Here is a 21,145-nt window from a genome sequence, read left to right as displayed (position 1 = left end):
ATGACATTTACCTCCTTTCTGTTTTCCACAAATGCTAACAATTTGCGTTGTCTTCTCACAAAGTGGTTTTCTAATATTAAGTACATAGTAACCGTTCACGTAGACATTGATATTACTGTACAGCTCATTGATATCTTGCCCTGCAAATGAATAAAAAAACAGAATATCAGTTCACAGGTTTATTTTTTTTGTTATACTCTAGTGAAACAATTCAAACTGACAAGCTGTTTTTTCCTCATATTTACCTGATTATAAAAAAAACTTATGATTTTGTGAAAGATAAATGTCCAGCGTCCTATAAATCTCAGCGCAGAACATATTAATACTTGACTGTAAACTTTAATCTTTTTGTTTACTATCACCTAGATTACGAGTTTTGTGCTAAACAGGGTGCGAAAATTACGCCACAAAATTTGCGTTATTGCACTCTCCATAGCGCTGGCATTACAAGTTACTGAAAAGCCCCCTTGTGCTGTGCGTTATGGTGCGTTAAGCTTCATACCGCACAAAAGCCAAGGGCTGACTTGATGTGCTAGTGCACACTTTCCCCCATAGACATCAATAGGGAGAGAGTGTTAGAAAAAAACCTAACACCTGCGATCGCGGAATGGAGATCACCGCAAGGCAACCCCATTGATGTCTATATTTAAACACCCTCACATAAACCCCTAGTCTAAACACCCCTAATCCACCACCCTCGAAATCGCTGACATCTAAATAAAGTGAATAACCCCTAATCCACGACATTAAATATAATTATTAACCCCCTATTCCATCGCCCCCGACATCATCAACACTAATAAAAGTTATTAACCCCTAATCCGACATCGCCAACACCTAAATTAACCTATTTACTCTTTATTGCCAACATTATAATAAAGTATTTAACCCCTAAACCTAAACCTCCAGCCCCCCCACATTGTAACTACTAAACTAAACCTATTAACCCCTAAAACGCCACCCCCCCTCATTGCAAAACACTAAATTAAACTATTAACCCCTAAACCTAACACCCCCCTAACATTAAAATAAAATTACAATATAACTATCTTTAAAAAATTAAAAACATACCTGTGAAAAAAAAAAAACAACTAAGTTTAAACTATAAATTAACCTAACAATTCTAATAAAATTAAAAAACTACCAATTAAAAAATCTAAATTACAAATTTTAAAAAAACTAACACTACGAAAAAATTTTAAAAATCTAAAATTTTTAAAAATCTAAACACTAAATTCCGAAAAATAAAAAACTCTTAGACTACAAAAAATAATAAACGGAATTATCAAAAATAAACTACCAATAGCCCTTAAAAGGGCCTTTTGTAGGGCATTGCCCTAAGTTAAACAGCTCTTTTACCTTAAAAAATTACTAAGTCCCACCCCTAAAAGTAAACCCCCCAGCCCAACCAACCCCCAAAATAAAAAAAACCTAACTCTAAAAAATACTAAGCTACCCATTGCCCCTAAAGGGGCATTTGTATGGGCATTGCCCTTAAAAAGGGCATTCAGCTCTTGTACTGCCCTTAAAGGGCATTCTGCTTAAAGTGCCCAAAAGCGCTGATCTAAAAACCCCTATTAACCCCTAAACCGCCGTCCGCCCCTCATTGCAAAACACTAAATTAAACTATTAACCCCTAAACCTAACACCCCCTAACATTAAATTAAAATTACAATATAACTATCTTTAAAAAATTAAAAACATACCTGTGAAATAAAAAAAAAAACTAAGTTTAAACTATAAATTAACCTAACAATTCTAATAAAATTAAAAAAACTACCAATTAAAAAATCTAAATTACAAATTTAAAAAAAACTAAAACTATGAAAAAAATGTAAAAATCTAATTTTTTTAAAAATCTAAACACTAAATTCCGAAAAAATAAAAAACTCTTAGATTACAAAAAATAATAAACGGAATTATCAAAAATAAGCTACCAATAGCCCTTAAAAGGGCCTTTTGTAGGGCATTGCCCTAAGTTAAACAGCTCTTTTACCTTAAAAAATTACTAAGTCCCACCCCTAAATGTAAACCCCCCCAGTCCAACCAACCCCCAAAATAAAAAAAAACCTAACTCTAAAAAATACTAAGCTACCCATTGCCCCTAAAGGGGCATTTGTATGGGCATTGCCCTTAAAAGGGCATTCAGCTTAAAGTGCCCAAAGCGCTGATCTAAAAAAAAAAAAAAAACACTAACCCCATAAAATCTACTCAGCTCTCATCCTATTGGCTTATTTGAAAAGCCAATAGGATTTCAGAAGCTTTAATCCTGTTGGCTGATTTGAATTTGAAGAATCAAATTAGCAATAGGAATGCAAGGTACGCCATTTTGAAACGGGTATCTTGCATTCAACTTAAAAGGGCATTTAGCTCTTATACTGCCCTTAAAAGGGCATTCTGCTTAAAGTGCCCAAAGCGCTGATCTAAAAAAAAAAATGAAAAAAAAAAAACACTAACCCCATAAAATCTACTCAGCTCTCATCCTATTGGCTTATTTGAACAGCCAATAGGATTTCAGAAGCTCTCATCCTGTTGGCTGATTTGAATTTGAAGAATCAAATTAGCCAATAGGAATGCAAGGTACGCCATTTTGAAACGGGTATCTTGCATTCAATTTCAGTGTATGGCGGTGACTGTATGAAGAGGACGCTCCACACAGGATGTCATCTGCCCCCAGGATAGCTCTGCCTCGCACTGCCAGTATGAAGATAGAAGACATCCCCGAGATGGATGAAGGTGTCGCCGCCTGGATGAAGACTTCTCGCCGCCTGGATGAAGATGGATGTGCAGACTTCAGGAACCATGAGTAGATTTTATGGGGTTAGTGTTAGATTATTTTTTAATTTTTTGGTGTATTTTTTTTTTTAGATTAGGGCTTTGGGCACTTGTAAAAAGAGCTGAATGCCCTGCCAGTAAAGAGCTGAATGCCCTTTTAAGGGCAATGCCCATACAAATGCCCCTTTTTGGGCAATGGGTAGCGTAGGATTTTTTAGAGTTAGGGTTTTTTTATTTTGGGGGGTTGGTTGGGTGGGAGGGTTTACTTTTAGGGGAGACTTAGTAATTTTTTAAGGTAAAAGAGCTGTTTAGCTTAAGCGCTATTGGTAGTTTATTGTAGGCTAGGGGGTGTTTTTATTTTGGGTTTATTTTTTATTTTTATAGGGCTATTAGATTAGGTGTAATTGTTTTTATTTTTGATAGTTCCATTTATTATTTTTTGTAATCTAAGAGTTTATTATTTTTCATAATTAAGTGATTATTTTTTGTAATCTTAGATTTTTAAAAAATGTTCGTAGTGTTAGTTTTTTTTAATTTGTAATTTAGATTTTTTTAATTGCTAGTTTTTTTAAATTTTATTAGAATAGTTATGTTCGGTTAATTTAAACTTATTTTTTTTATTTCACAGGTAAGTTTATTTTTTTTAAAGATAGTTATATTGTAATTTTAATTTAAAGTTAGGGGGGTGTTAGCTTTAGGGGGTTAATAGTTTAATTTAGTGTTTTGCGATGTGGGGGGGGGGGCGATGGTTTAAAGGTTGACAGGTTTAGTTTAGTAGTTACAATGGGCTTAGAGGTTTAGGGGTTAATACTTTATTATAGTGTTTATTAGTGTTGGCGATGTTGGGGAACAGCGGTTTAGCGGTTAATAGGTTTATTTAATAGTCGCGATGTGGGTGGGCAGCAGATTAGGGGTTAATGAATTTAATATAGTGTTTGTGATGCAGGAGGGTAGCGGTTTAGGGGTTAATAGGCAGTTTATGGGTATTAGTGTACTTTGTAACAGTTTAGCTATGAGTTTTGTGAAACATTTTTGTTTCGCAAAATCCATAACTACTAGTCTCAGATGGCGGTATGGATCGTGTCCGTATAGGCTGTAACACAAGCATTTTAGCCGGACCGCACAATAGTAATACAGGCGCTATGAAAATTCCGCAATCAAACATAATTTTTTTGAGTTCAGAATGGACGTTGCGTTACAGGCTAAAATGCTTGCGGTATAGCTGTACTGCAAAACTCTTAATCTAGCTTAATATTATTAATCATAAAGTAAAAGATGGGGACTTTAATTAATGAAAAGCTTTGTAAACGATTACTTTTTTAAATAATTACAATTTCATGTCTTGATATATTCTGCCGTTCCTCTGCCCTTAACGGATACTGTATTATTTATTTCAGTGACATTTCAGGCAGTAGTCAATCGTATCACACCCCCTTTGGTGTCCAGCAAGGAAATAATAACACCCCTGGCTTTGGACGCCAAAGAGGGCACAATACGATTGGCTATAACCTGAATCGTCACTGAAATAAGAAATACAGTATCCATTAAGGGTGGAAGAACGGCGGAATATATCAAGACATGAAATTGTAATTATTCAAAAAGTAACAGTTTACAAAGCTTTTCATGAATTAAAGTCCCAATCTTTTACTTTATGATTAATATTGTAAATAAAAAGGTTAACGTTTACAATCACATTAATGATAGCATTATGTTTACAAAAGATAACTATACAAATAAAGAAGAAACAATTTATTTTCATGATCTTAAAGGGACAGTCTACACCAGAATTTTTATTGTTTCAAAAGATAGATAATCCCTTTATTACCCATTCCCCAGTTTTGCATAACCAACACAGTTATATTAATATACCTTTAACCTCTGTGATTATCTTGTATCTAAGCCTCTGCAAACTGCCCCTTTATTTCAGTTCTTTTGACAGACTTGCAGTTTAGCCAATCAGTGCCTGCTCCCAGATAACTTCACGTGCACGAGCACAGTGTTATCTATACGAAAAACATAAACTAACACCCTCTAGTGGTGAAAAACTGTTAAAATGCATTCTGAAAAGAGGTGGTCTTCAAGGTCTAAGAAATTAGCATATGAACCTCCTAGGTTAAGCTTTCAACTAAGAATACCAAGAGAACAAAGCAAAATTGGTGATAAAAGTAAATTGGAAAATTGTTTGAAATTACATGCCCTATCTGAATCATGAAAGTTTATTTTGGCTTAGACTGTCCCTTTAAGGCACTTAGATCTGTGCAAATTCCAGATCTTAGTGGGTTGCACTTTCAAAAGAAGAAATCCGGCTCCAAAAAGTGACGCCGCTGCATTCCACGCATATAGAAGCATAGCTAGTTACATTAGTTAGGTAACCCTAATGAGATGTTTTCATTTATTTCATTTGAACTTACTTGTCCCTATAAGCCTGGAACTAAATTGGGCCATTTATTTTAATAATAATAATTGTATATATATATATATATATATATATATATATATATATATATTATATAATATATAATATATATTTATTATTTTTTTTCTTCATCTTTTCTCTCCCTTCCTTTTCTTCATCATCTCACTTTTTTTTCTTCATTTTTTTGTAAACTCTTCCCTTTGTCTTCCTTCTTTTTTTCTCTATGCCATTAAAGTGGCATTAAAGTAGTTTTTTAGATATATAGTAGCATGAGGTCCATGAAAAAGTGCTCAGTGAAGAAAATATAAATGTATCAATGGTGGAGATCCCACATTGTACTCTATCATATATTAATTTTATATAAAAGGATCAATGTTAGAGATGCCCAAAAGATAAAATCATATTATGAATATAACAGTTTTGTTTAGTGGAAGAAGGTCATGTAACGATCACATGACTAAACAAAATCCGAGTCTAAACAACGCACTGTGACGTATAGGTCAGATAGAAATCTGACATTATATTTGGTCATAGACTAAGCATGCATAGGATCATTGTTAGATCTGTTTGAAAATCAATATCACTATAGCATTGTTTGTTCAGGAGTCACGTGACCATTGAAGGAATACATAAAATAAGATGAGTACTTTTCTCATTACGCTTTAACAATTAGATGATTGAATGGTATACGGTATGAAACATTAGATACACTTTTGCTATGTTTATGTTTTGACAGTGTTATGTAGCAGAGGTTGAAGTATACTTTAATATAGTAGATCCACAGTGTACTTCCGGGCTACACAGGGCAGGAGGTCAATCCGGCAAAAATCACCGTAATGAGGAAAAATGTAAGTTTACAAAAAAGAAGGACTTCCTTGAGGCATCCAAATAAAAAGATAGAAATTTATTGGGACATCAGTAAAAACAAATTCAGAGCAAACGCTCCCTTTAGCAAGAGGTCGGGGTCACAGCTGAGCAAACCGCAGACATGTTTCGCGTGTATTGACACGCTTGATCACTGCTGTATGAGAGCTGTGTTTCTGGCCTCTATTTAAAGGGACCTTACATAGTTAAGAACAATCAGGTTAACCCTTTCCTGTCTTTGCTATTAGATAGAAGGTACACAAGGCTTATTATTGTATAATGGGGAATAAGATAGACCCTCAACTGTAATAATTCATGTTACTCAAATAGGATATAATTTTAAACTTGAATATTCCTAAACTGGGATTCCCTTAACAGTGCTGAAATAAGCTTTAATTTTTGGAAAGGACTTAAAGGGACAATCTATACTTGGGACCTGAGAAAGTTATATGAAATATTTTTATATATTGGATGGGATAAGGGAGATGTTTAGATAAATAGATTGACATCGCTTTCCTTGTTAATACCTTTCGGATGTCTAGTGTTTAATAGGAAGATCCATTTTGCTTCCTTATAGCTCAATTTATATTCCCTGTCCCCTCCACGTCTGTGTTTAGGGACATGGTCAATAGCCTGAATAGACATTAATGTGGCATCACTCTGGTGCATACTTTTAAAATGCCTTGAAACTGGGGTCTTTATGTCTGGATCTTCAATATCTCTCACATGTTCTAGTGCTCTGTCCTTCAGTAAACGTTTAGTTCTACCTACGTATTGGATCTGGCACCCCCTACAGGTCAAAAGGTAAATGACATGGGTTGATCTACAATTTAGTTTAAACCTAATATCATATTCAAAACCAGTGATGGTTGATTTGAATTTTGAACCTTCTTTTACATGGTTGCAAGTTTTGCACCTTTGTGCTTTACATTTAAAGAACCCAAGTTTGGTTGGAAGCCAAGTTTTATTATGAGAGCTAGGAAGTTCAGAAGGGGCAATCATATTTCCAATTGTTTTGCCTTTTCTGGCTACAAATCTGCAGCCTTCACTGGCAACTTTTTCCAAACCTGAGTCTACCGCTAATATTGGCCGACTTTCTTTAATGATATTACAAATTTTGTTAAATTCAAGACTGTAAGGAGTACTGAACACTACTTTGTTATTTTGCTTATCATTGTGCCGTTGATTTTTGCCTTTATACTTTAAAAGATTATCCCTGGGTATTTGATCTACCACTTTTTTTGTGCTTTGTAATAGGCTTTCAGGGTACCCCCTGTCAAGTAATCTCTGTTTAAGTATTTTGCACTGATTTTCATAATTTACTGTGTCAGAACAGATACGTTTGGTTCTTATATATTGCCCTTTGTGTATGGCCTTTTTTACATGGCAAGGATGACACGACCTAAAGTTGAGTATAGTGTTCCCCCCCTGTGGGTTTTCTATAAACTGACGTATTTACCTTGTTAGTATTGGGATCTACTGCCAACTCTAGGTCCAAGAATTTAATGGTGTTTTTATTACATTCTGCTGTAAATTTCAAATTCATGTGATTTAGATTAATATGTCTAAGGAAGTTCTCAATAGAGTTTTCATCTCCATTCCACACCACCAACAGGTCGTCAATATAGCGGCCATAATAAACAAAATGTTGTTTGAAAGGGTTGTCATCTCCATAGACGTGGCAGGCCTCCCACCAACCCATAAAAAGGTTGGCATAGGAGGGGGGCAAATTTTGCCCCCATGGCCTTGCCACGCCTCTGGAGATAGCAATCCCCATCAAAAATGAAAACATTGTGTTGAAGTAAAAATTCTATAGCTATTAACAAAAAATAAATAACATCCTTACTATAGTTAGAAAATGTATTCAAAAAATAAGTAATGGCGGCTAGACCTAGGTGGTGTGGAATGGAGGTGTACAAAGAGGTGACATCAATTGTCAGGAAGCTAAAGGACTCCTGCCACTTTAATTCTTTTACACTATTAAGGACTTGAGTGGAGTCCTTTATATAGCTCATAAGATTAAGCACCAGGGGTTGAAGGAATGAGTCAACCAATTCTGATAGGGGTTCAAGAAGGGAGCCCACCCCGGATATGATGGGTCTGCCTGGGGGACACTCATTATCTTTTTGCAATTTGGGAACAAAATAAAAAATTGGTGTAAGGGGTGCCTATGGGAGCAAGGTATCAAAATATCCCTCCTTAAAGGCACCTGCCTGTTTACCTAGTTCCAGAATATCTTTTAATTTAGTTTTAAATTTCATTGTGGGATTGAAGGTGAGTTTAGTATATACCTCCTCATCATTTAACTGGAGTAAGGCCTCTGCCACATAGTATTTATGATCCATAATAACTACGTTACCGCCCTTATCTGACTCTTTAATTACAATGTTATTATTAGATTTTAGTGTATCTAGGGCTTTTCTTTGTTCTACCTTTAGGTTATGTGAAAGATGTTGCAGCCGATCTTTTGGATTGTATATGGGAGGAGTTAGCATAGTAATGTTTGTGGTTCCTTGATTACTTAATTGCCTATAGCTAAATAGTGACCATATATAAGGTAGCATTTGGACATTGTGATACATGCCTGATGAAATGGCGTGATAGCTGAGAAACGCGTTGTATGAGGGGATTAAATGACATGCTACCCCTGCAAATCACAGTTTGAACGCTATGTTTTTACTTATCTTTTAAATAAATGTTGAATTTGCTTTTATATTGAGCGAATCAGTCCTTTTTTGCTACCTAGGGGAACAGAGCTGTATCTGGATTCTCTACAGCCTGGGTTCAGTGAGCTGGAGGACTGAGAATCTTCAGCTAGCCCTTCTCAGCACATCAGGGTGCTGCCTCTAAATGTGAGTACCCAGCACACTTTTACTATTGAAGCAAGTGAAGACACCACTGATAGCACATGAGGCACCCTTTTTGTTTGCACTTTCAGAGTTTTGAACTCCAGTTTTGGGATCGTGAAGAGGAGCTGCCTACTTATACACGCTACGCATGAGATTTTATGACTTTTTGGCCTTTTATTCCTATTTTGGGTATTTATTCTTGTCTTTGGGACACTGTTTGGGCTAAGGAAGAATTTATTTTTATGCCATTCATTGTGTTTGTATTTGTTGTTAGGGTTGGAGATAAGATTTTGTGCCTGTGTTTATAGTGCCACCATGTGTTATAGGAGCACATTTATTAATATAAATTTAAAGCAACAATAAAGTCAAAAATTAACTTTCATGATTCAGATGGAGCATGCAGTTTGAAACAACTTTCCAATTTGCTTCTTTTATCTATTTTGCTTTATTTTCTTGGTGTCCTTTGTTGAAGAGTAAACCTAGGGGACCTCAGGAAAGTGCATGTGTCTTTAGCATTATATGTCATCAGTTTTTAAAGAAGGGAGATAAGAGACGTCTTGTTAAAGTGGTATCTCAACAATGTATGATTCCATTGAGAGAAGCATGAACATTACAAATAATAATAATAATGGGACAGTTGCAGGCACCACTGGTATGAGTTCATATTTGTGAGCAGCCTGCACCCAAAAGCAAAAACACACACACTCATGTATACATGTCATACACAGACACATTCATATCAATATAAACAAACAACATTTTAAAACCGATTAAAACAGCTATTAATTAAAAAAGCTAGCACTTATCAAGGTAAACAAACATTTTAATGGGTTTTTTTTAAATGTAAAACCATTACTACTGTTGGAATTAATAAACTGAAATAGGAGACCAGTGGTAGCTTGGAGACTGACTGCCCTGTATAACAGAGTCAAGAACAAACAGTACTGGCAGGTGCTCCTCTATATGGTGGGCTGCTCTATATATCTTCTTGCCTACAATAACTTATAAGACTGTCTGAATATTTTATTGCTATTAAAATTATCATTATTTTTATTAATGTGCCATCATTTTCCTCTGTCTCATACAAGTGGGCAAAGCAAATAAAAACAAGACATGCATGAAGTGTTTCTTCTGAGGAAAACAATACTTTAAGCTCTTCCCTGCCAGTAATTACCCCTGTGCACTGACAGTGCCCAGCCTACGGGACAGAGAACACCAAAGGAGCTGCAGATACAATTTGCCTGATGTGAGTATAGACTGTTATAAGTAGTACTCTGCCCCCCCTGTACTACTTACAATCTGAGTGGCATCTGGGATTGGAAGGAACTGGGGAGAAACCCACAGGCAGACTATGATGCATGAGAGGTGCCTGGGGAGATGTGCGCTACTGGCAAGTGCTCAGATGTGAAGGCATTGAGTAGCTCAAGCAATCAGAGAGGAAAATATTGCTGTTCTGAAAAGTCTGAACTAATAACGCTGCACTGTTCTATAAAATATGAACTGGTAGCTCAGACAAGAGGGAACAGTTGCTATTGTACATGGGGGTGATTAGGGTGTGCCCAGGGCCCCAGGCACCCCCTGTGTGCACACCTATGTATGAGCTGTGTTTTGGCTTGAAGTAATGCACAAATGTGCACTTTAAGAGGACTGGTAAATTCAGTGTTTTCAGTTATTGTAAGGGAAATGTTTTGTTTTTTATACAAGCTTGAGGCCTTTCTAAACTTGGAGAGTAAGACAATGACAGAGCTGGGCCTTGATATCACACTGCTGGAGCCAGGTACATATGTGACATATGTGACAAGCTCATACTAATGGATGAGAGAGGCACCAACTGTCTTATGATCCCATCTCCCCATTTAAAAAAAAAAAAGATATATTTTACCAAATAGTGATTTGACATAATGGCAACCATAACCCTGCCATATACCCCATGCCGTGGTCCACAAACCACCAGAGGCACCTTAAAGGGGGCATAGACCTAAATTATTTAGTTCATGTTTCAGATAGAGCATTCACTTTTCAATAACTTTCCAATTTATTCCTATTATCAAATTAGCGCCTAGATTTAGAGTTCTGCGTTAGCCGTCAAAACCAGCGTTAGGGGCTCCTAACGCTGGTTTTGGCCGCCCGCTGGTATTTATCTTTTCAATGGGATCTTTCTAACGCTGGTATTTAGAGTCTTGGCTGAAGTGAGCGTTAGAAATCTAACGACAAAACTCCAGCCGCAGAGAAAAGCCAGGAGTTAAGAGCTTTCTGGGCTAACGCCGGTTCATAAAGCTCTTAACTACTGTGCTCTAAAGTACACTAACACCCATAAACTACCTATGTACCCCTAAACCGAGGCCCCCCCACATCGCCGCCACTCTATTAATTTTTTTTAACCCCTAATCTGCCGACCGCACACCGCCGCCACCTACATTATCCCTATGTACCCGTAATCTGCTGCCCCTAACATCGCCGACCCCTATATTATATTTATTAACCCCTAATCTGCCGCCCCCAACGTCGCCGCCACCTACCTACAATTATTAACCCCTAATCTGCCGACCGGACCTCACCGCTACTATAATAAAGTTATTAACCCCTAATCCGCCTCACTCCCGCCTCAATAACCCTATAATAAATAGTATTAACCCCTAATCTGCCCTCCCTAACATCACCAACACCTAACTTCAAGTATTAACCCCTAATCTGCCGACCGGACCTCACCGCTACTCTAATAAATTTATTAACCCCTAAAGCTAAATATAATTTTTATCTAACAAAATAAATTATTTCTTATTAAATAAATTATTCCTATTTAAAGCTAAATACTTACCTGTAAAATAAACCCTAATATAGCTACAATATAAATTATAATTATATTGTAGCTATTTTAGGATTAATATTTATTTTACAGGCAAACTTTGTATTTATTTTAACCAGGTACAATAGCTATTAAATAGTTAATAACTATTTAATAGCTACCTAGTTAAAATAATTACAAAATTACCTGTAAAATAAATCCTAACCTAAGTTACAATTAAACCTAACACTACACTATCAATAAATTAATTAAATAAAATACCTACAATTATCTACAATTAAACCTAACACTACACTATCAATAAATTAATTACATACAAATACCTACAAATAAATACAATTAAATAAACTAACTAAAGTACAAAAAATAAAAAAAGAACTAAGTTACAAAAAATTAATTTACAAACATTATAAAAATATTACAACAATTTTAAGCTAATTACACCTACTCTAAGCCCCCTAATAAAATAACAAAGCCCCCAAAATAAAAAAATGCCCTACCCTATTCTAAAATAAAAATTGAAAAGCTCTTTTACCTTACCAGCCCTTAATAGGGCCTTTTGCGGGGCATGCCCCAAAGAATTCTGCTCTTTTGCCTGTAAAAAAAACATACAATACCCCCCCAACATTACAACCCACCACCCACATACCCCTAATCTAACCCAAACCCCCCTTAAATAAACCTAACACTAAGCCCCTGAAGATCTTCCTACCTTGTCTTCACCACGCCGGGTATCACCGATCCGTCCAGAAGAGGGTCCGAAGTCTTCATCCGATCCGGGGCTGAAGAGGTCCATCATCCGGCTGAAGTCTTGATCCAAGCGGGGGCTGAAGAGATCCATCATCCGGCTGAAGTCTTGATCCAAGCGGGGGCTGAAGAGGTCCATCATCCGGCTGAAGTCTTCTATCATGCGGCATCTTCAATCTTCTTTCTTCCGGCTCCATCTTCATCCCGCCGACGCGGAACATCCATCCTGGCCGACGACTTCCCGACGAATGACGGTTCCTTTAAGGGACGTCATCCAAGATGGCGTCCCTCGAATTCCAATCAGCCAATCAGATTGAGCTCGCATTCTATTGGCTGTTCCGATCAGCCAATAGAATGCGAGCTCAATCTGTTTGGCTGATTGGATCAGCCAATCGCATTGAACTTGAATCTGATTAGCTGATTCCATCAGCCAATCAGAATTTTCCTACCTTAATTCCGATTGGCTGATAGAATCCTATCAGCCAATCGGAATTCGAGGGACGCCATCTTGGATGACGTTCCTTAAAGGAACGGTCATTCGTCGGAAAGTTGACGGCCAGGATGGATGTTCCACGTCGGCGGGATGAAGATGGAGCCGGAAGAAAGAAGATTGAAGATGCCGCTTGATAGAAGACTTCAGCCGGATGATGGACCTCTTCAGCCCCCGCTTGGATCAAGACTTCAGCCGGATGATGGATCTCTTCAGCCCCCGCTTGGATCAAGACTTCAGCCGGATGATGGACCTCTTCAGCCCCGGATCGGATGAAGACTTCGGACCCTCTTCTGGACGGATCGGTGATACCCGGCGTGGTGAAGACAAGGTAGGAAGATCTAAAGGGGCTTAGTGTTAGGTTTATTTAAGGGGGTTTGAGTTAGATTAGGGGTATGTGGGTGGTGGGTTGTAATGTTGGGGGGGGTATTGTATGTTTTTTTTTACAGGCAAAAGAGCTGTATTCTTTGGGGCATGCCCCGCAAAGGGCCCTTTTAAGGGCTGGTAAGGTAAAAGAGCTTTCCAATTTTTATTTTAGAATAGGGTAGGGCATTTTTTTATTTTGGGGGGCTTTGTTATTTTATTAGGGGGCTTAGAGTAGGTGTAATTAGCTTAAAATTGTTGTAATATTTTTATAATGTTTGTAAATTATTTTTTTATTTTTTGTAACTTAGTTCTTTTCTTATTTTTTGTACTTTAGTTAGTTTATTTAATTGTATTTATTTGTAGGTATTTGTATGCAATTAATTTATTGATAGTGTAGTGTTAGGTTTAATTGTAGATAATTGTAGGTATTTTATTTAATTAATTTATTGATAGTGTAGTGTTAGGTTTAATTGTAACTTAGGTTAGGATTTATTTTACAGGTAATTTTGTAATTATTTTAACTAGGTAGCTATTAAATAGTTATTAACTATTTAATAGCTATTGTACCTGGTTAAAATAAATACAAAGTTGCCTGTAAAATAAATATTAATCCTAAAATAGCTACAATATGATTATAATTTATATTGTAGCTATATTAGTGTTTATTTTACAGGTAAGTATTTAGCTTTAAATAGGAATAATTTATTTAATAAGAAATAATTTATTTAGTTAGATAAAAATTATATTTAACTTAGGGGGGTGTTAGTGTTAGGGTTAGACTTAGCTTTAGGGGTTAATAACTTTATTATAGTAGCGGTGAGGTCGGCAGATTAGGGGTTAATAATTGTAGGTAGGTGGCGGCGACGTTGATTAGGATTAGGGGTACATAGGGATAACGTAGGTTGTGGGGGTGTATGGAGTGGCAGATTAGGGGTTAATAATAATATGCAGAGGTCAGCGATAGCGGGGTCGGCAGATTAGGGGTTAATAAGTGTATAATAAGCTGAACGCTGCTTTTTTGCAGGTGTTAGATTTTTTTTCACCTCAAACTGCCCCATTGTTTCCTATGGGGGAATCGTGCACGAGCACGTTTTTGAAGATGGCCGCGACCGTAAGCACCGCTGGTATTTAGAGTTGCAGTGGCAGTAAATTATGCTATACGCTCCGTTTTTGGAGCCTAACGCAGCCCTTCTGTGAACTCTAAATACCAGCGGTATTTAAAAGGTGCGGGGGGAAAAAAGCATGCGTAGCTAACGCACCCCTTTGGCCGCAGAACTCTAAATCTAGGCGTAGTTTTGTCATCTTTATAGCCTTTGTTGAAAAGAATACTTAGGTAGGCTCATTTGCTGCCCTTGGTGGCTGCACACATATGTCTCTTGTCATTGGTTTTCAGCTAGCTCCCAGTAGTGCATTACTGCTCCTTCAACAAAGGATACCAAGAGAATGAAGGAAATTAGATAGAATTAAATAGGAAAGTTGTTTAAAATAATACAATCTATCTGAATCATGAAAGAAACATTTGGTTTTTATGTCCCTGTACACAAAATATTGTGTCATTGTATAGGCAATATCTATATAGCCCCGAGCTGTCACACCGCCCGCTCCATTGTGGATATTGCCACGGACGCAGTCAGCTCCTTCCACTTCCCATGGCCATTGCCATAGACGCAGACGGCTCCTTCCTGTTAACATGGTTCTGGCGCAATGGATCTGACATCACCACCACTCCTGGACGTCTCCCTTGGCCTAAACCTTGGTCTATGCAAGTACTTTCTCCCTTACTTACATTGCCCAAGTATAGGTGTTACTGTTTGTGCTCCTGGGTGCTTATTTTGCTGATTAAATCCTAAACTGCTGATTGCCTTATTGTTGCTAAACTCTGCCTGTTTTAAGACTACTCTGCTGATTAACCCCTGAACTGCTGATTGCCTTATTGTTGCTGAACTCTGCCTGTCTCAAGACTATTCTATTGATTAACCCCTGAACTGCTGATTGCCTTATTGTTGCGGAATTCTGTCTGTTCCAGATCACTCTACTGTTTAACCCTTGTTCTGCTGGTATTCTGGTTTGCCTTATTGTTGCCGAACTCTGCTTGCCTGACTACTCTCCAGTTATCCTCTGTAGTTCTGTGAAGTATTGCCCTCTCTACTGTGAGTACTGCTTACCTCATTTACTTACCTGTTCTCTTGTTCTGGGATATTTCCTTATCCTTCCACTTGACACTGGGAAAAGAAGACTACTGGCCAAGTTTGCTCTGATACGGAAATATCCCACAAGCATTACATTATACTTGGGCCATGGACCCAAATGACGTAGCAAGAGTAGTCTCTCTTCAGGGACAGACGCTGGGAACCCATGCCATACACTTGCAGAGTCTGGATTCTAAACTAGAGACTATAACCGCTATGCTCTCACTTGTCGCTGAGAAAAACACTACTCCTGCTGCCATGCAGTCTGCCCCTGCTGCTAGTACCGCAGACTCCTCCCCTGCTTCTGATAGTATACCCCAGATACCATTGCCTGACAAGTATGATGGCGCTACTGACTGTAGGGGATTTCTCAACAAGTGCAGACTGCATTTCGCAATGACCCTCATACCTTCCAGTCTCATCAGTCAAAAGTCACCTTTTTGTTTCCTTATTGAATGAGAAGGCCAGTGCCTGGGTTTTTCCCCTATTGGAACAAGGTGCTCAACTCCTGAATGATGCCGATACCTTCGTTTCAGCATTCTCTTCCACCATTGAATTTCGCAACTTGGCACATGAGACCAGCTGGGATTGCAGTGCTCTCAAGGCGGATTTTCGGAGAGGTCTACATGAACGCATCAAGGATGAGCTCACTTATCGTAATGTTCCATATACCCAGGATGAATTCATTGAGCTGTGTATCAGTCTGGATTCTCACTTTCAGGAGTGACAAGCTGAGAGAGAGAGAGAACTCACAGAGTCCTGCCTTCCCGTTCTCTTACCCGTCTAGTCACTAGACTACCCTCTACTTCTTTTGCGCCTCCAGTTGCCTCTGAGGAGGAAGCCATGTATCTCTCTCCCCTAAAATCCTCTGAATCTGAAAGACAGAGAAGAAGGAGGTTGAGACTATGTTTTTATTGTCGTTTCAATTCACATCAACTTAAGAACTGTGATATAATGCTGGGAAAAGCCAACGCTTAAAGGATAAGAGTGGGGTAGCTCTAAGCATGGCCATTACCAATTCCCCTCAATCTTCTCGAATCCTGGTACCTATTACCCTCACCTTTCTCCGGAACTCTGTTCAAGCACAGGCCTTAGTTGATTCGGGGGCAGCTGGAAATTTCCTAGACCACCGTTTCATAATTCAAGCAGGTTTGCCTCTTCTTCAGAAAAAACAATGTCTCAAAATAACCATTTTGGATAGCACACCCCTGGGATCAGGCTTAATCCATTTCAAATCCGCACCTCTAACTATGACTGTGGGACTCTTACATTCTGAACAGATACAATTCAATGTTATTCATTCTCCTGCTCAACCGGTTATCCTTGGTCTTCCCTGGTTATGCAAACACAATCCTCAATTTGATTGCACTGAGGGACAGTTGGCTTCCTGGGGTAAGCCATGTGTCCATTCCTGTCTTGCCACGGTTACTCCATTGTTTTGAACCCCTTTGGCCACTCTTCAGACCTCTTCCACCCTTCCCTCAGTATATGCAGATTTCATGGACGTGTTTGAAAAGAAGGCAGCTGATGTGCTGCCACCTCACCACCCATACGACTACAAAATAGAATTGTTTCCCGGAGCCCCACTTCCTAAGCGAAGGACCTATCCGCTGTCCAAGACTGGAACTAAAGCCAAGACAAGACAATCTAGCTAAGTGCTTTATTCACCCTTCCTCCTCTTCTGCAGGAGCAGGATTCTTTTTTGTTAGCAAAAAGGATGATGGTTTGAGACCATGCATTGACTACAGAGCTCTGAACAACATCACGATTAAGAACCGTTATACTATCCCCTTGTTCATTGAACTGTATGACTCACTCCAAAATGCTTGTTACTTTACTAAACTTGACCTTCGTGGGGCGTACAACCTCATTCGTAATCTTCCAAAGACACGAGTGGAAGACAGCCTTCAACACAAGATCAGGTCATTATGAATATTTAGTGATGCCTTTTGGGTTGTGCAATGCCCCTGCTGTCTTTCAAGCCTTCGTCAATGATGTCTTCCATGACCTCCTTAACTGTACTGTCATTGTTTATTTGGATGATATCCTCATATTTTCCCCAACCTTAGAGGAGCATCATGAGCATGTAAAACAGGTGCTTCTTGAGCTAAGAAACAATTCTCTAGCAGCCAAGCTGGAGAAATGCAAATTCGACCAAGTCCGGATCCAGTTCCTCAGATATGTTATTTCAAAGCATGGTTTTGCCACAGATCCTACGACGCTAACAGCAGTTCTGGAATGGCCTCAACCCATCACTTTTAAGGAACTTCTCCAAGATTGTTGCTCCCCTCACTGATCTAACTAAACAAAACAGGCACTGCAAGAATTGGCCTCAGCAGCTACAAATGCTTTCTTTCTCCTAAAAAAAGGCCCTTTGTAATGCTCCTGTATTATGACATCCTGATCCAGATCTGTACTTCACCTTAGAGGTTGATGCCTCAGAGATAGGAGCTGATGTTCTCTTGACTCAAAGGGATCCTTCAACCTCCAAATGGCATCCTATAGTCTTTTTCTCCAAACATTTTTCCCCTGCAGAGAGGGACTACAATGTGGGGAATTGTGAACTCCTAGCCATTAAAATGGCCCTCATTGAGTGGCAACATTGGCTAGAGGGAATTACCAACCCCATTCAGATTCTTACCAATCATAAGAACCTGACATACTTGGAAACAGCTCAATGACTTATTCTTTTCTTGCTTTAATTTTACAGTCTCTTATCTTCCTGGGACCAAGAACAAGAAGGCTGACACACTTTCATGTCAGTTTCCCCACTCTAATGACTCTTCTGAAGCCCTATCGAACACATCACTCCTTCGTCCTCTGTGATTGCTCAACTTAACACCTCTCTACTGAAGAGATTACAACATGCTCCTTCAAGGAAACCTCCTGAAGCCCCTATGACTCCTGAGATCCTTTTTGTACCTCTTAACCTATGCACTCCTGTGCTATCCTGGGCCCATGATAGCAAACTATCAGGTCATCCTAGTTCGACAAGAACCTTTAAACTTCTTTCTTGGCATGTTTGGTGGCCTGCCATGAATTCTGACTCTCAAGATTATGTCAAGGCTTGTCAGACTTGTGCTGCCATTAAAACTCCCCGATCTTTACCTCATAGCTTACTTCAACCTTGGACTATACCCAAACAAACCTGGACACACATAACAATGGATTTTATTGTGGACCTCCCTCCTACACACTCCTGTGCTATCTTGGGCCTGTGATAGCAAACTATCAGATCATCCTAGTTTGACAAGAACCTTTAAACTTCTTTCTCGGCATGTTTGGTGGCCTACCATGAATTCCGACTCTCAAGATTATGGCAAGGCTTGTCAGACTTGTGCTTCCTTTAAAACTCCCCAATCTTTACCTTATGACTAACTTCAACCATTGACCATACCCAAATAACCCTGGACACACATAACCATGGATTTTATTGTGGACCTCCTTCCTTCTGAACGTCATACGGTTATATGGGCTGTAGTGGATCGATTTTCCAGGCTTGCTAATTTTGTGCCCTTGGTCAAGTTACCTATTGCCCATGAGTTGACAACTCTGTTTCTTCTTCATGTAGTATGTCTCCATGGTATACCCATAAATATTGTTTCTGACAGAGGACCTCAATTTGTTTCCACTTTCTGGAGAGCTTTTTGCAAAATGATTGGGACCACGGTTTCCTTGTCTTCCGGTTATCATCCCCAGACCAATAGTCTGACGCAGAGAACGAATCAAGATCTCGAAACCTATATTAGCGCTTATGTGGATTCCCAGCATACCAATGTTGTCCTTAGCTGAACTGGCAAGGAACAGTCATTGGCATTCATCTTTACTATGCTCTCCATTTCAAGCTTCAGCAGGTTACCAGCTCCGTGTCTTCACCCTTTCAGCTCAGTCTATGGGGGTTCCTGCTGCTGATCATCGTTTTTCTGACCTTACTACTCATTGGCAATATATACGCTCTCAGTTACATTCAGCTGTCTCCAGATACAAGAGGAATGCCAACCATCATCGAGCTATTATTCATGCCTTTGCAGTAGGTGAGCGAGTCTGGGTCTCTACTCGACACGTTCACTTACGTCAGCCCTGTTACAAAATGGGTCCTTGCTACATCGGTCCCTATAAGGTCCTCAAAAGACTTTCTCCTGTGGCCTACAAGGTGGCCCTACCCAGAACCCTGCATATCCATCCGGTCTTCCACATCTCTCTGCTCAAACCCTACATCACAAACAGATTTTCCCGATTTAGACCCCCTTCTCCACCACTCTTGGTTAATAGTGAGCCGGAGTATGAGATTGCCAGGATCCTAGACTAAAAGGTACAGACGCAGGCAACTTCAATACCTAGTGCACTGGAAGGGTTACTTTGAGGCAAATCGTTTCTGGGTTCCTGCCCGTCATGTGCATGCTCCTTCTCTGGTCTCCAGGTTTCATACTTCTCATCCAGTCAAGCCACATTAAGGGTCCCAGAGGTACCCCTTTGATTGGGGACTCTGTCACGCCACCTGCTCCATTGTGGCCATTGCCACAGACGCAGTTGGCTCCTTCCGCTACCCTTGGCCGTTGCCATGGACACAGACAGCTCCTTCCTGTTACCATGGCTGGTGCTCTGTCGCATTGGATCTGACATCACCACCACTCCTGGACGTCTCCCTTGGCGCGAACCTGGGTCTATGTAAGTACTTTCTCCCTTACTTATATTGCCCAAGTATAAGCGTTACTGTTTGTGCTCCTGGGTGCTTATTTTAATGATTAACTCCCAAACTGCTGATTGCCTTATTGTTGCTGAACTCTGGCTGTTTTAAGACTACTCTGCTGATTAACCCCTGAACTGCTGATTGCCTTATTGTTGCTGAACTCTGCTGGTCTCAAGACCACGCTACTGATTAACCCCTAAACTGCTAACTGCCTTATTGTTGCTGAACTCTGCCTGTCCCAGACCTCTATGCTGTTTTACCCCTGTTCTGCTGGTATTCTGGATTGCCTTATTGTTACCGAACTCAGCTTGCCTGACTACTCTCCAGTTATCCTCTGTAGTGCCGTGAAGGATTGCCCTCTCTACTGTGAGTACTGCTTACCTCATTTACTTACCTGTTCTCTTGTTCTGGGATATTTCCATATCCTTCCACTTGACACCGGGATAAGAAGACTACTGGCCAAGTTTGGTCTGATAGGGAAATATCCCACGAGCATTACACCAGCTGAATGAATGTATTTATATTTAGGGGTCCATTTCTTAAGCAGGGGATGCTGAATCGGACTTCCATCGTTTCAAGCTCGCCTGAAACGGAAGTTAACCTGTCCACCACCTTTAAGGTGGCAGATTGAAATCATCCCGATCTGATACAATCGGGATGATTGACAGCCCCTGCTAGTGGCCAATTTCACCAGAAATGCTTGTGCATTGATAAATGCAGGAAGTGTATACTAGAGTGAATCATGTCCACTTGACATTTAATAAATCAACCCCCTTGCCCTTACTGCTGTGATGATAAACCATTAAACCTTTAAAATATGAGAATCTTCAATTTGATAACAATTACCCATTTGAAATTTTACAAATATTTATTTAAAAGGAAATCTATAAATGCTTCTGAGTTTAATGATTTTGAGTATTTCCCCTCTTCCACTCATATCAATCTAGCAATAA

The 21,145-nt window shown here is 39.1% G+C and overlaps 1 protein-coding gene across 1 annotated transcript in view; it reads right to left on the bottom strand.

Moving 5' to 3' along the window:
• The window catches only part of LY86 (lymphocyte antigen 86), a 133,815-nt gene that overhangs the window by 90,420 nt on the left and 22,250 nt on the right, over nt 1-21,145 (bottom strand). Inside the window, exon 3 of the mRNA XM_053714704.1 lies at nt 12-140. Within this exon, the coding sequence (XP_053570679.1) occupies nt 12-140 (129 nt within the window). The remainder of the gene's footprint in view (nt 1-11; nt 141-21,145) is intronic.

Source organism: Bombina bombina, chromosome 5 (genome assembly GCF_027579735.1).
Source record: "Bombina bombina isolate aBomBom1 chromosome 5, aBomBom1.pri, whole genome shotgun sequence".
Taxonomy (NCBI): Eukaryota; Metazoa; Chordata; class Amphibia; order Anura; family Bombinatoridae; genus Bombina; species Bombina bombina.
The sequence above is the reverse complement of the archived record's forward strand: the minus strand, read 5'-3'. Positions and strand labels throughout refer to the sequence as shown.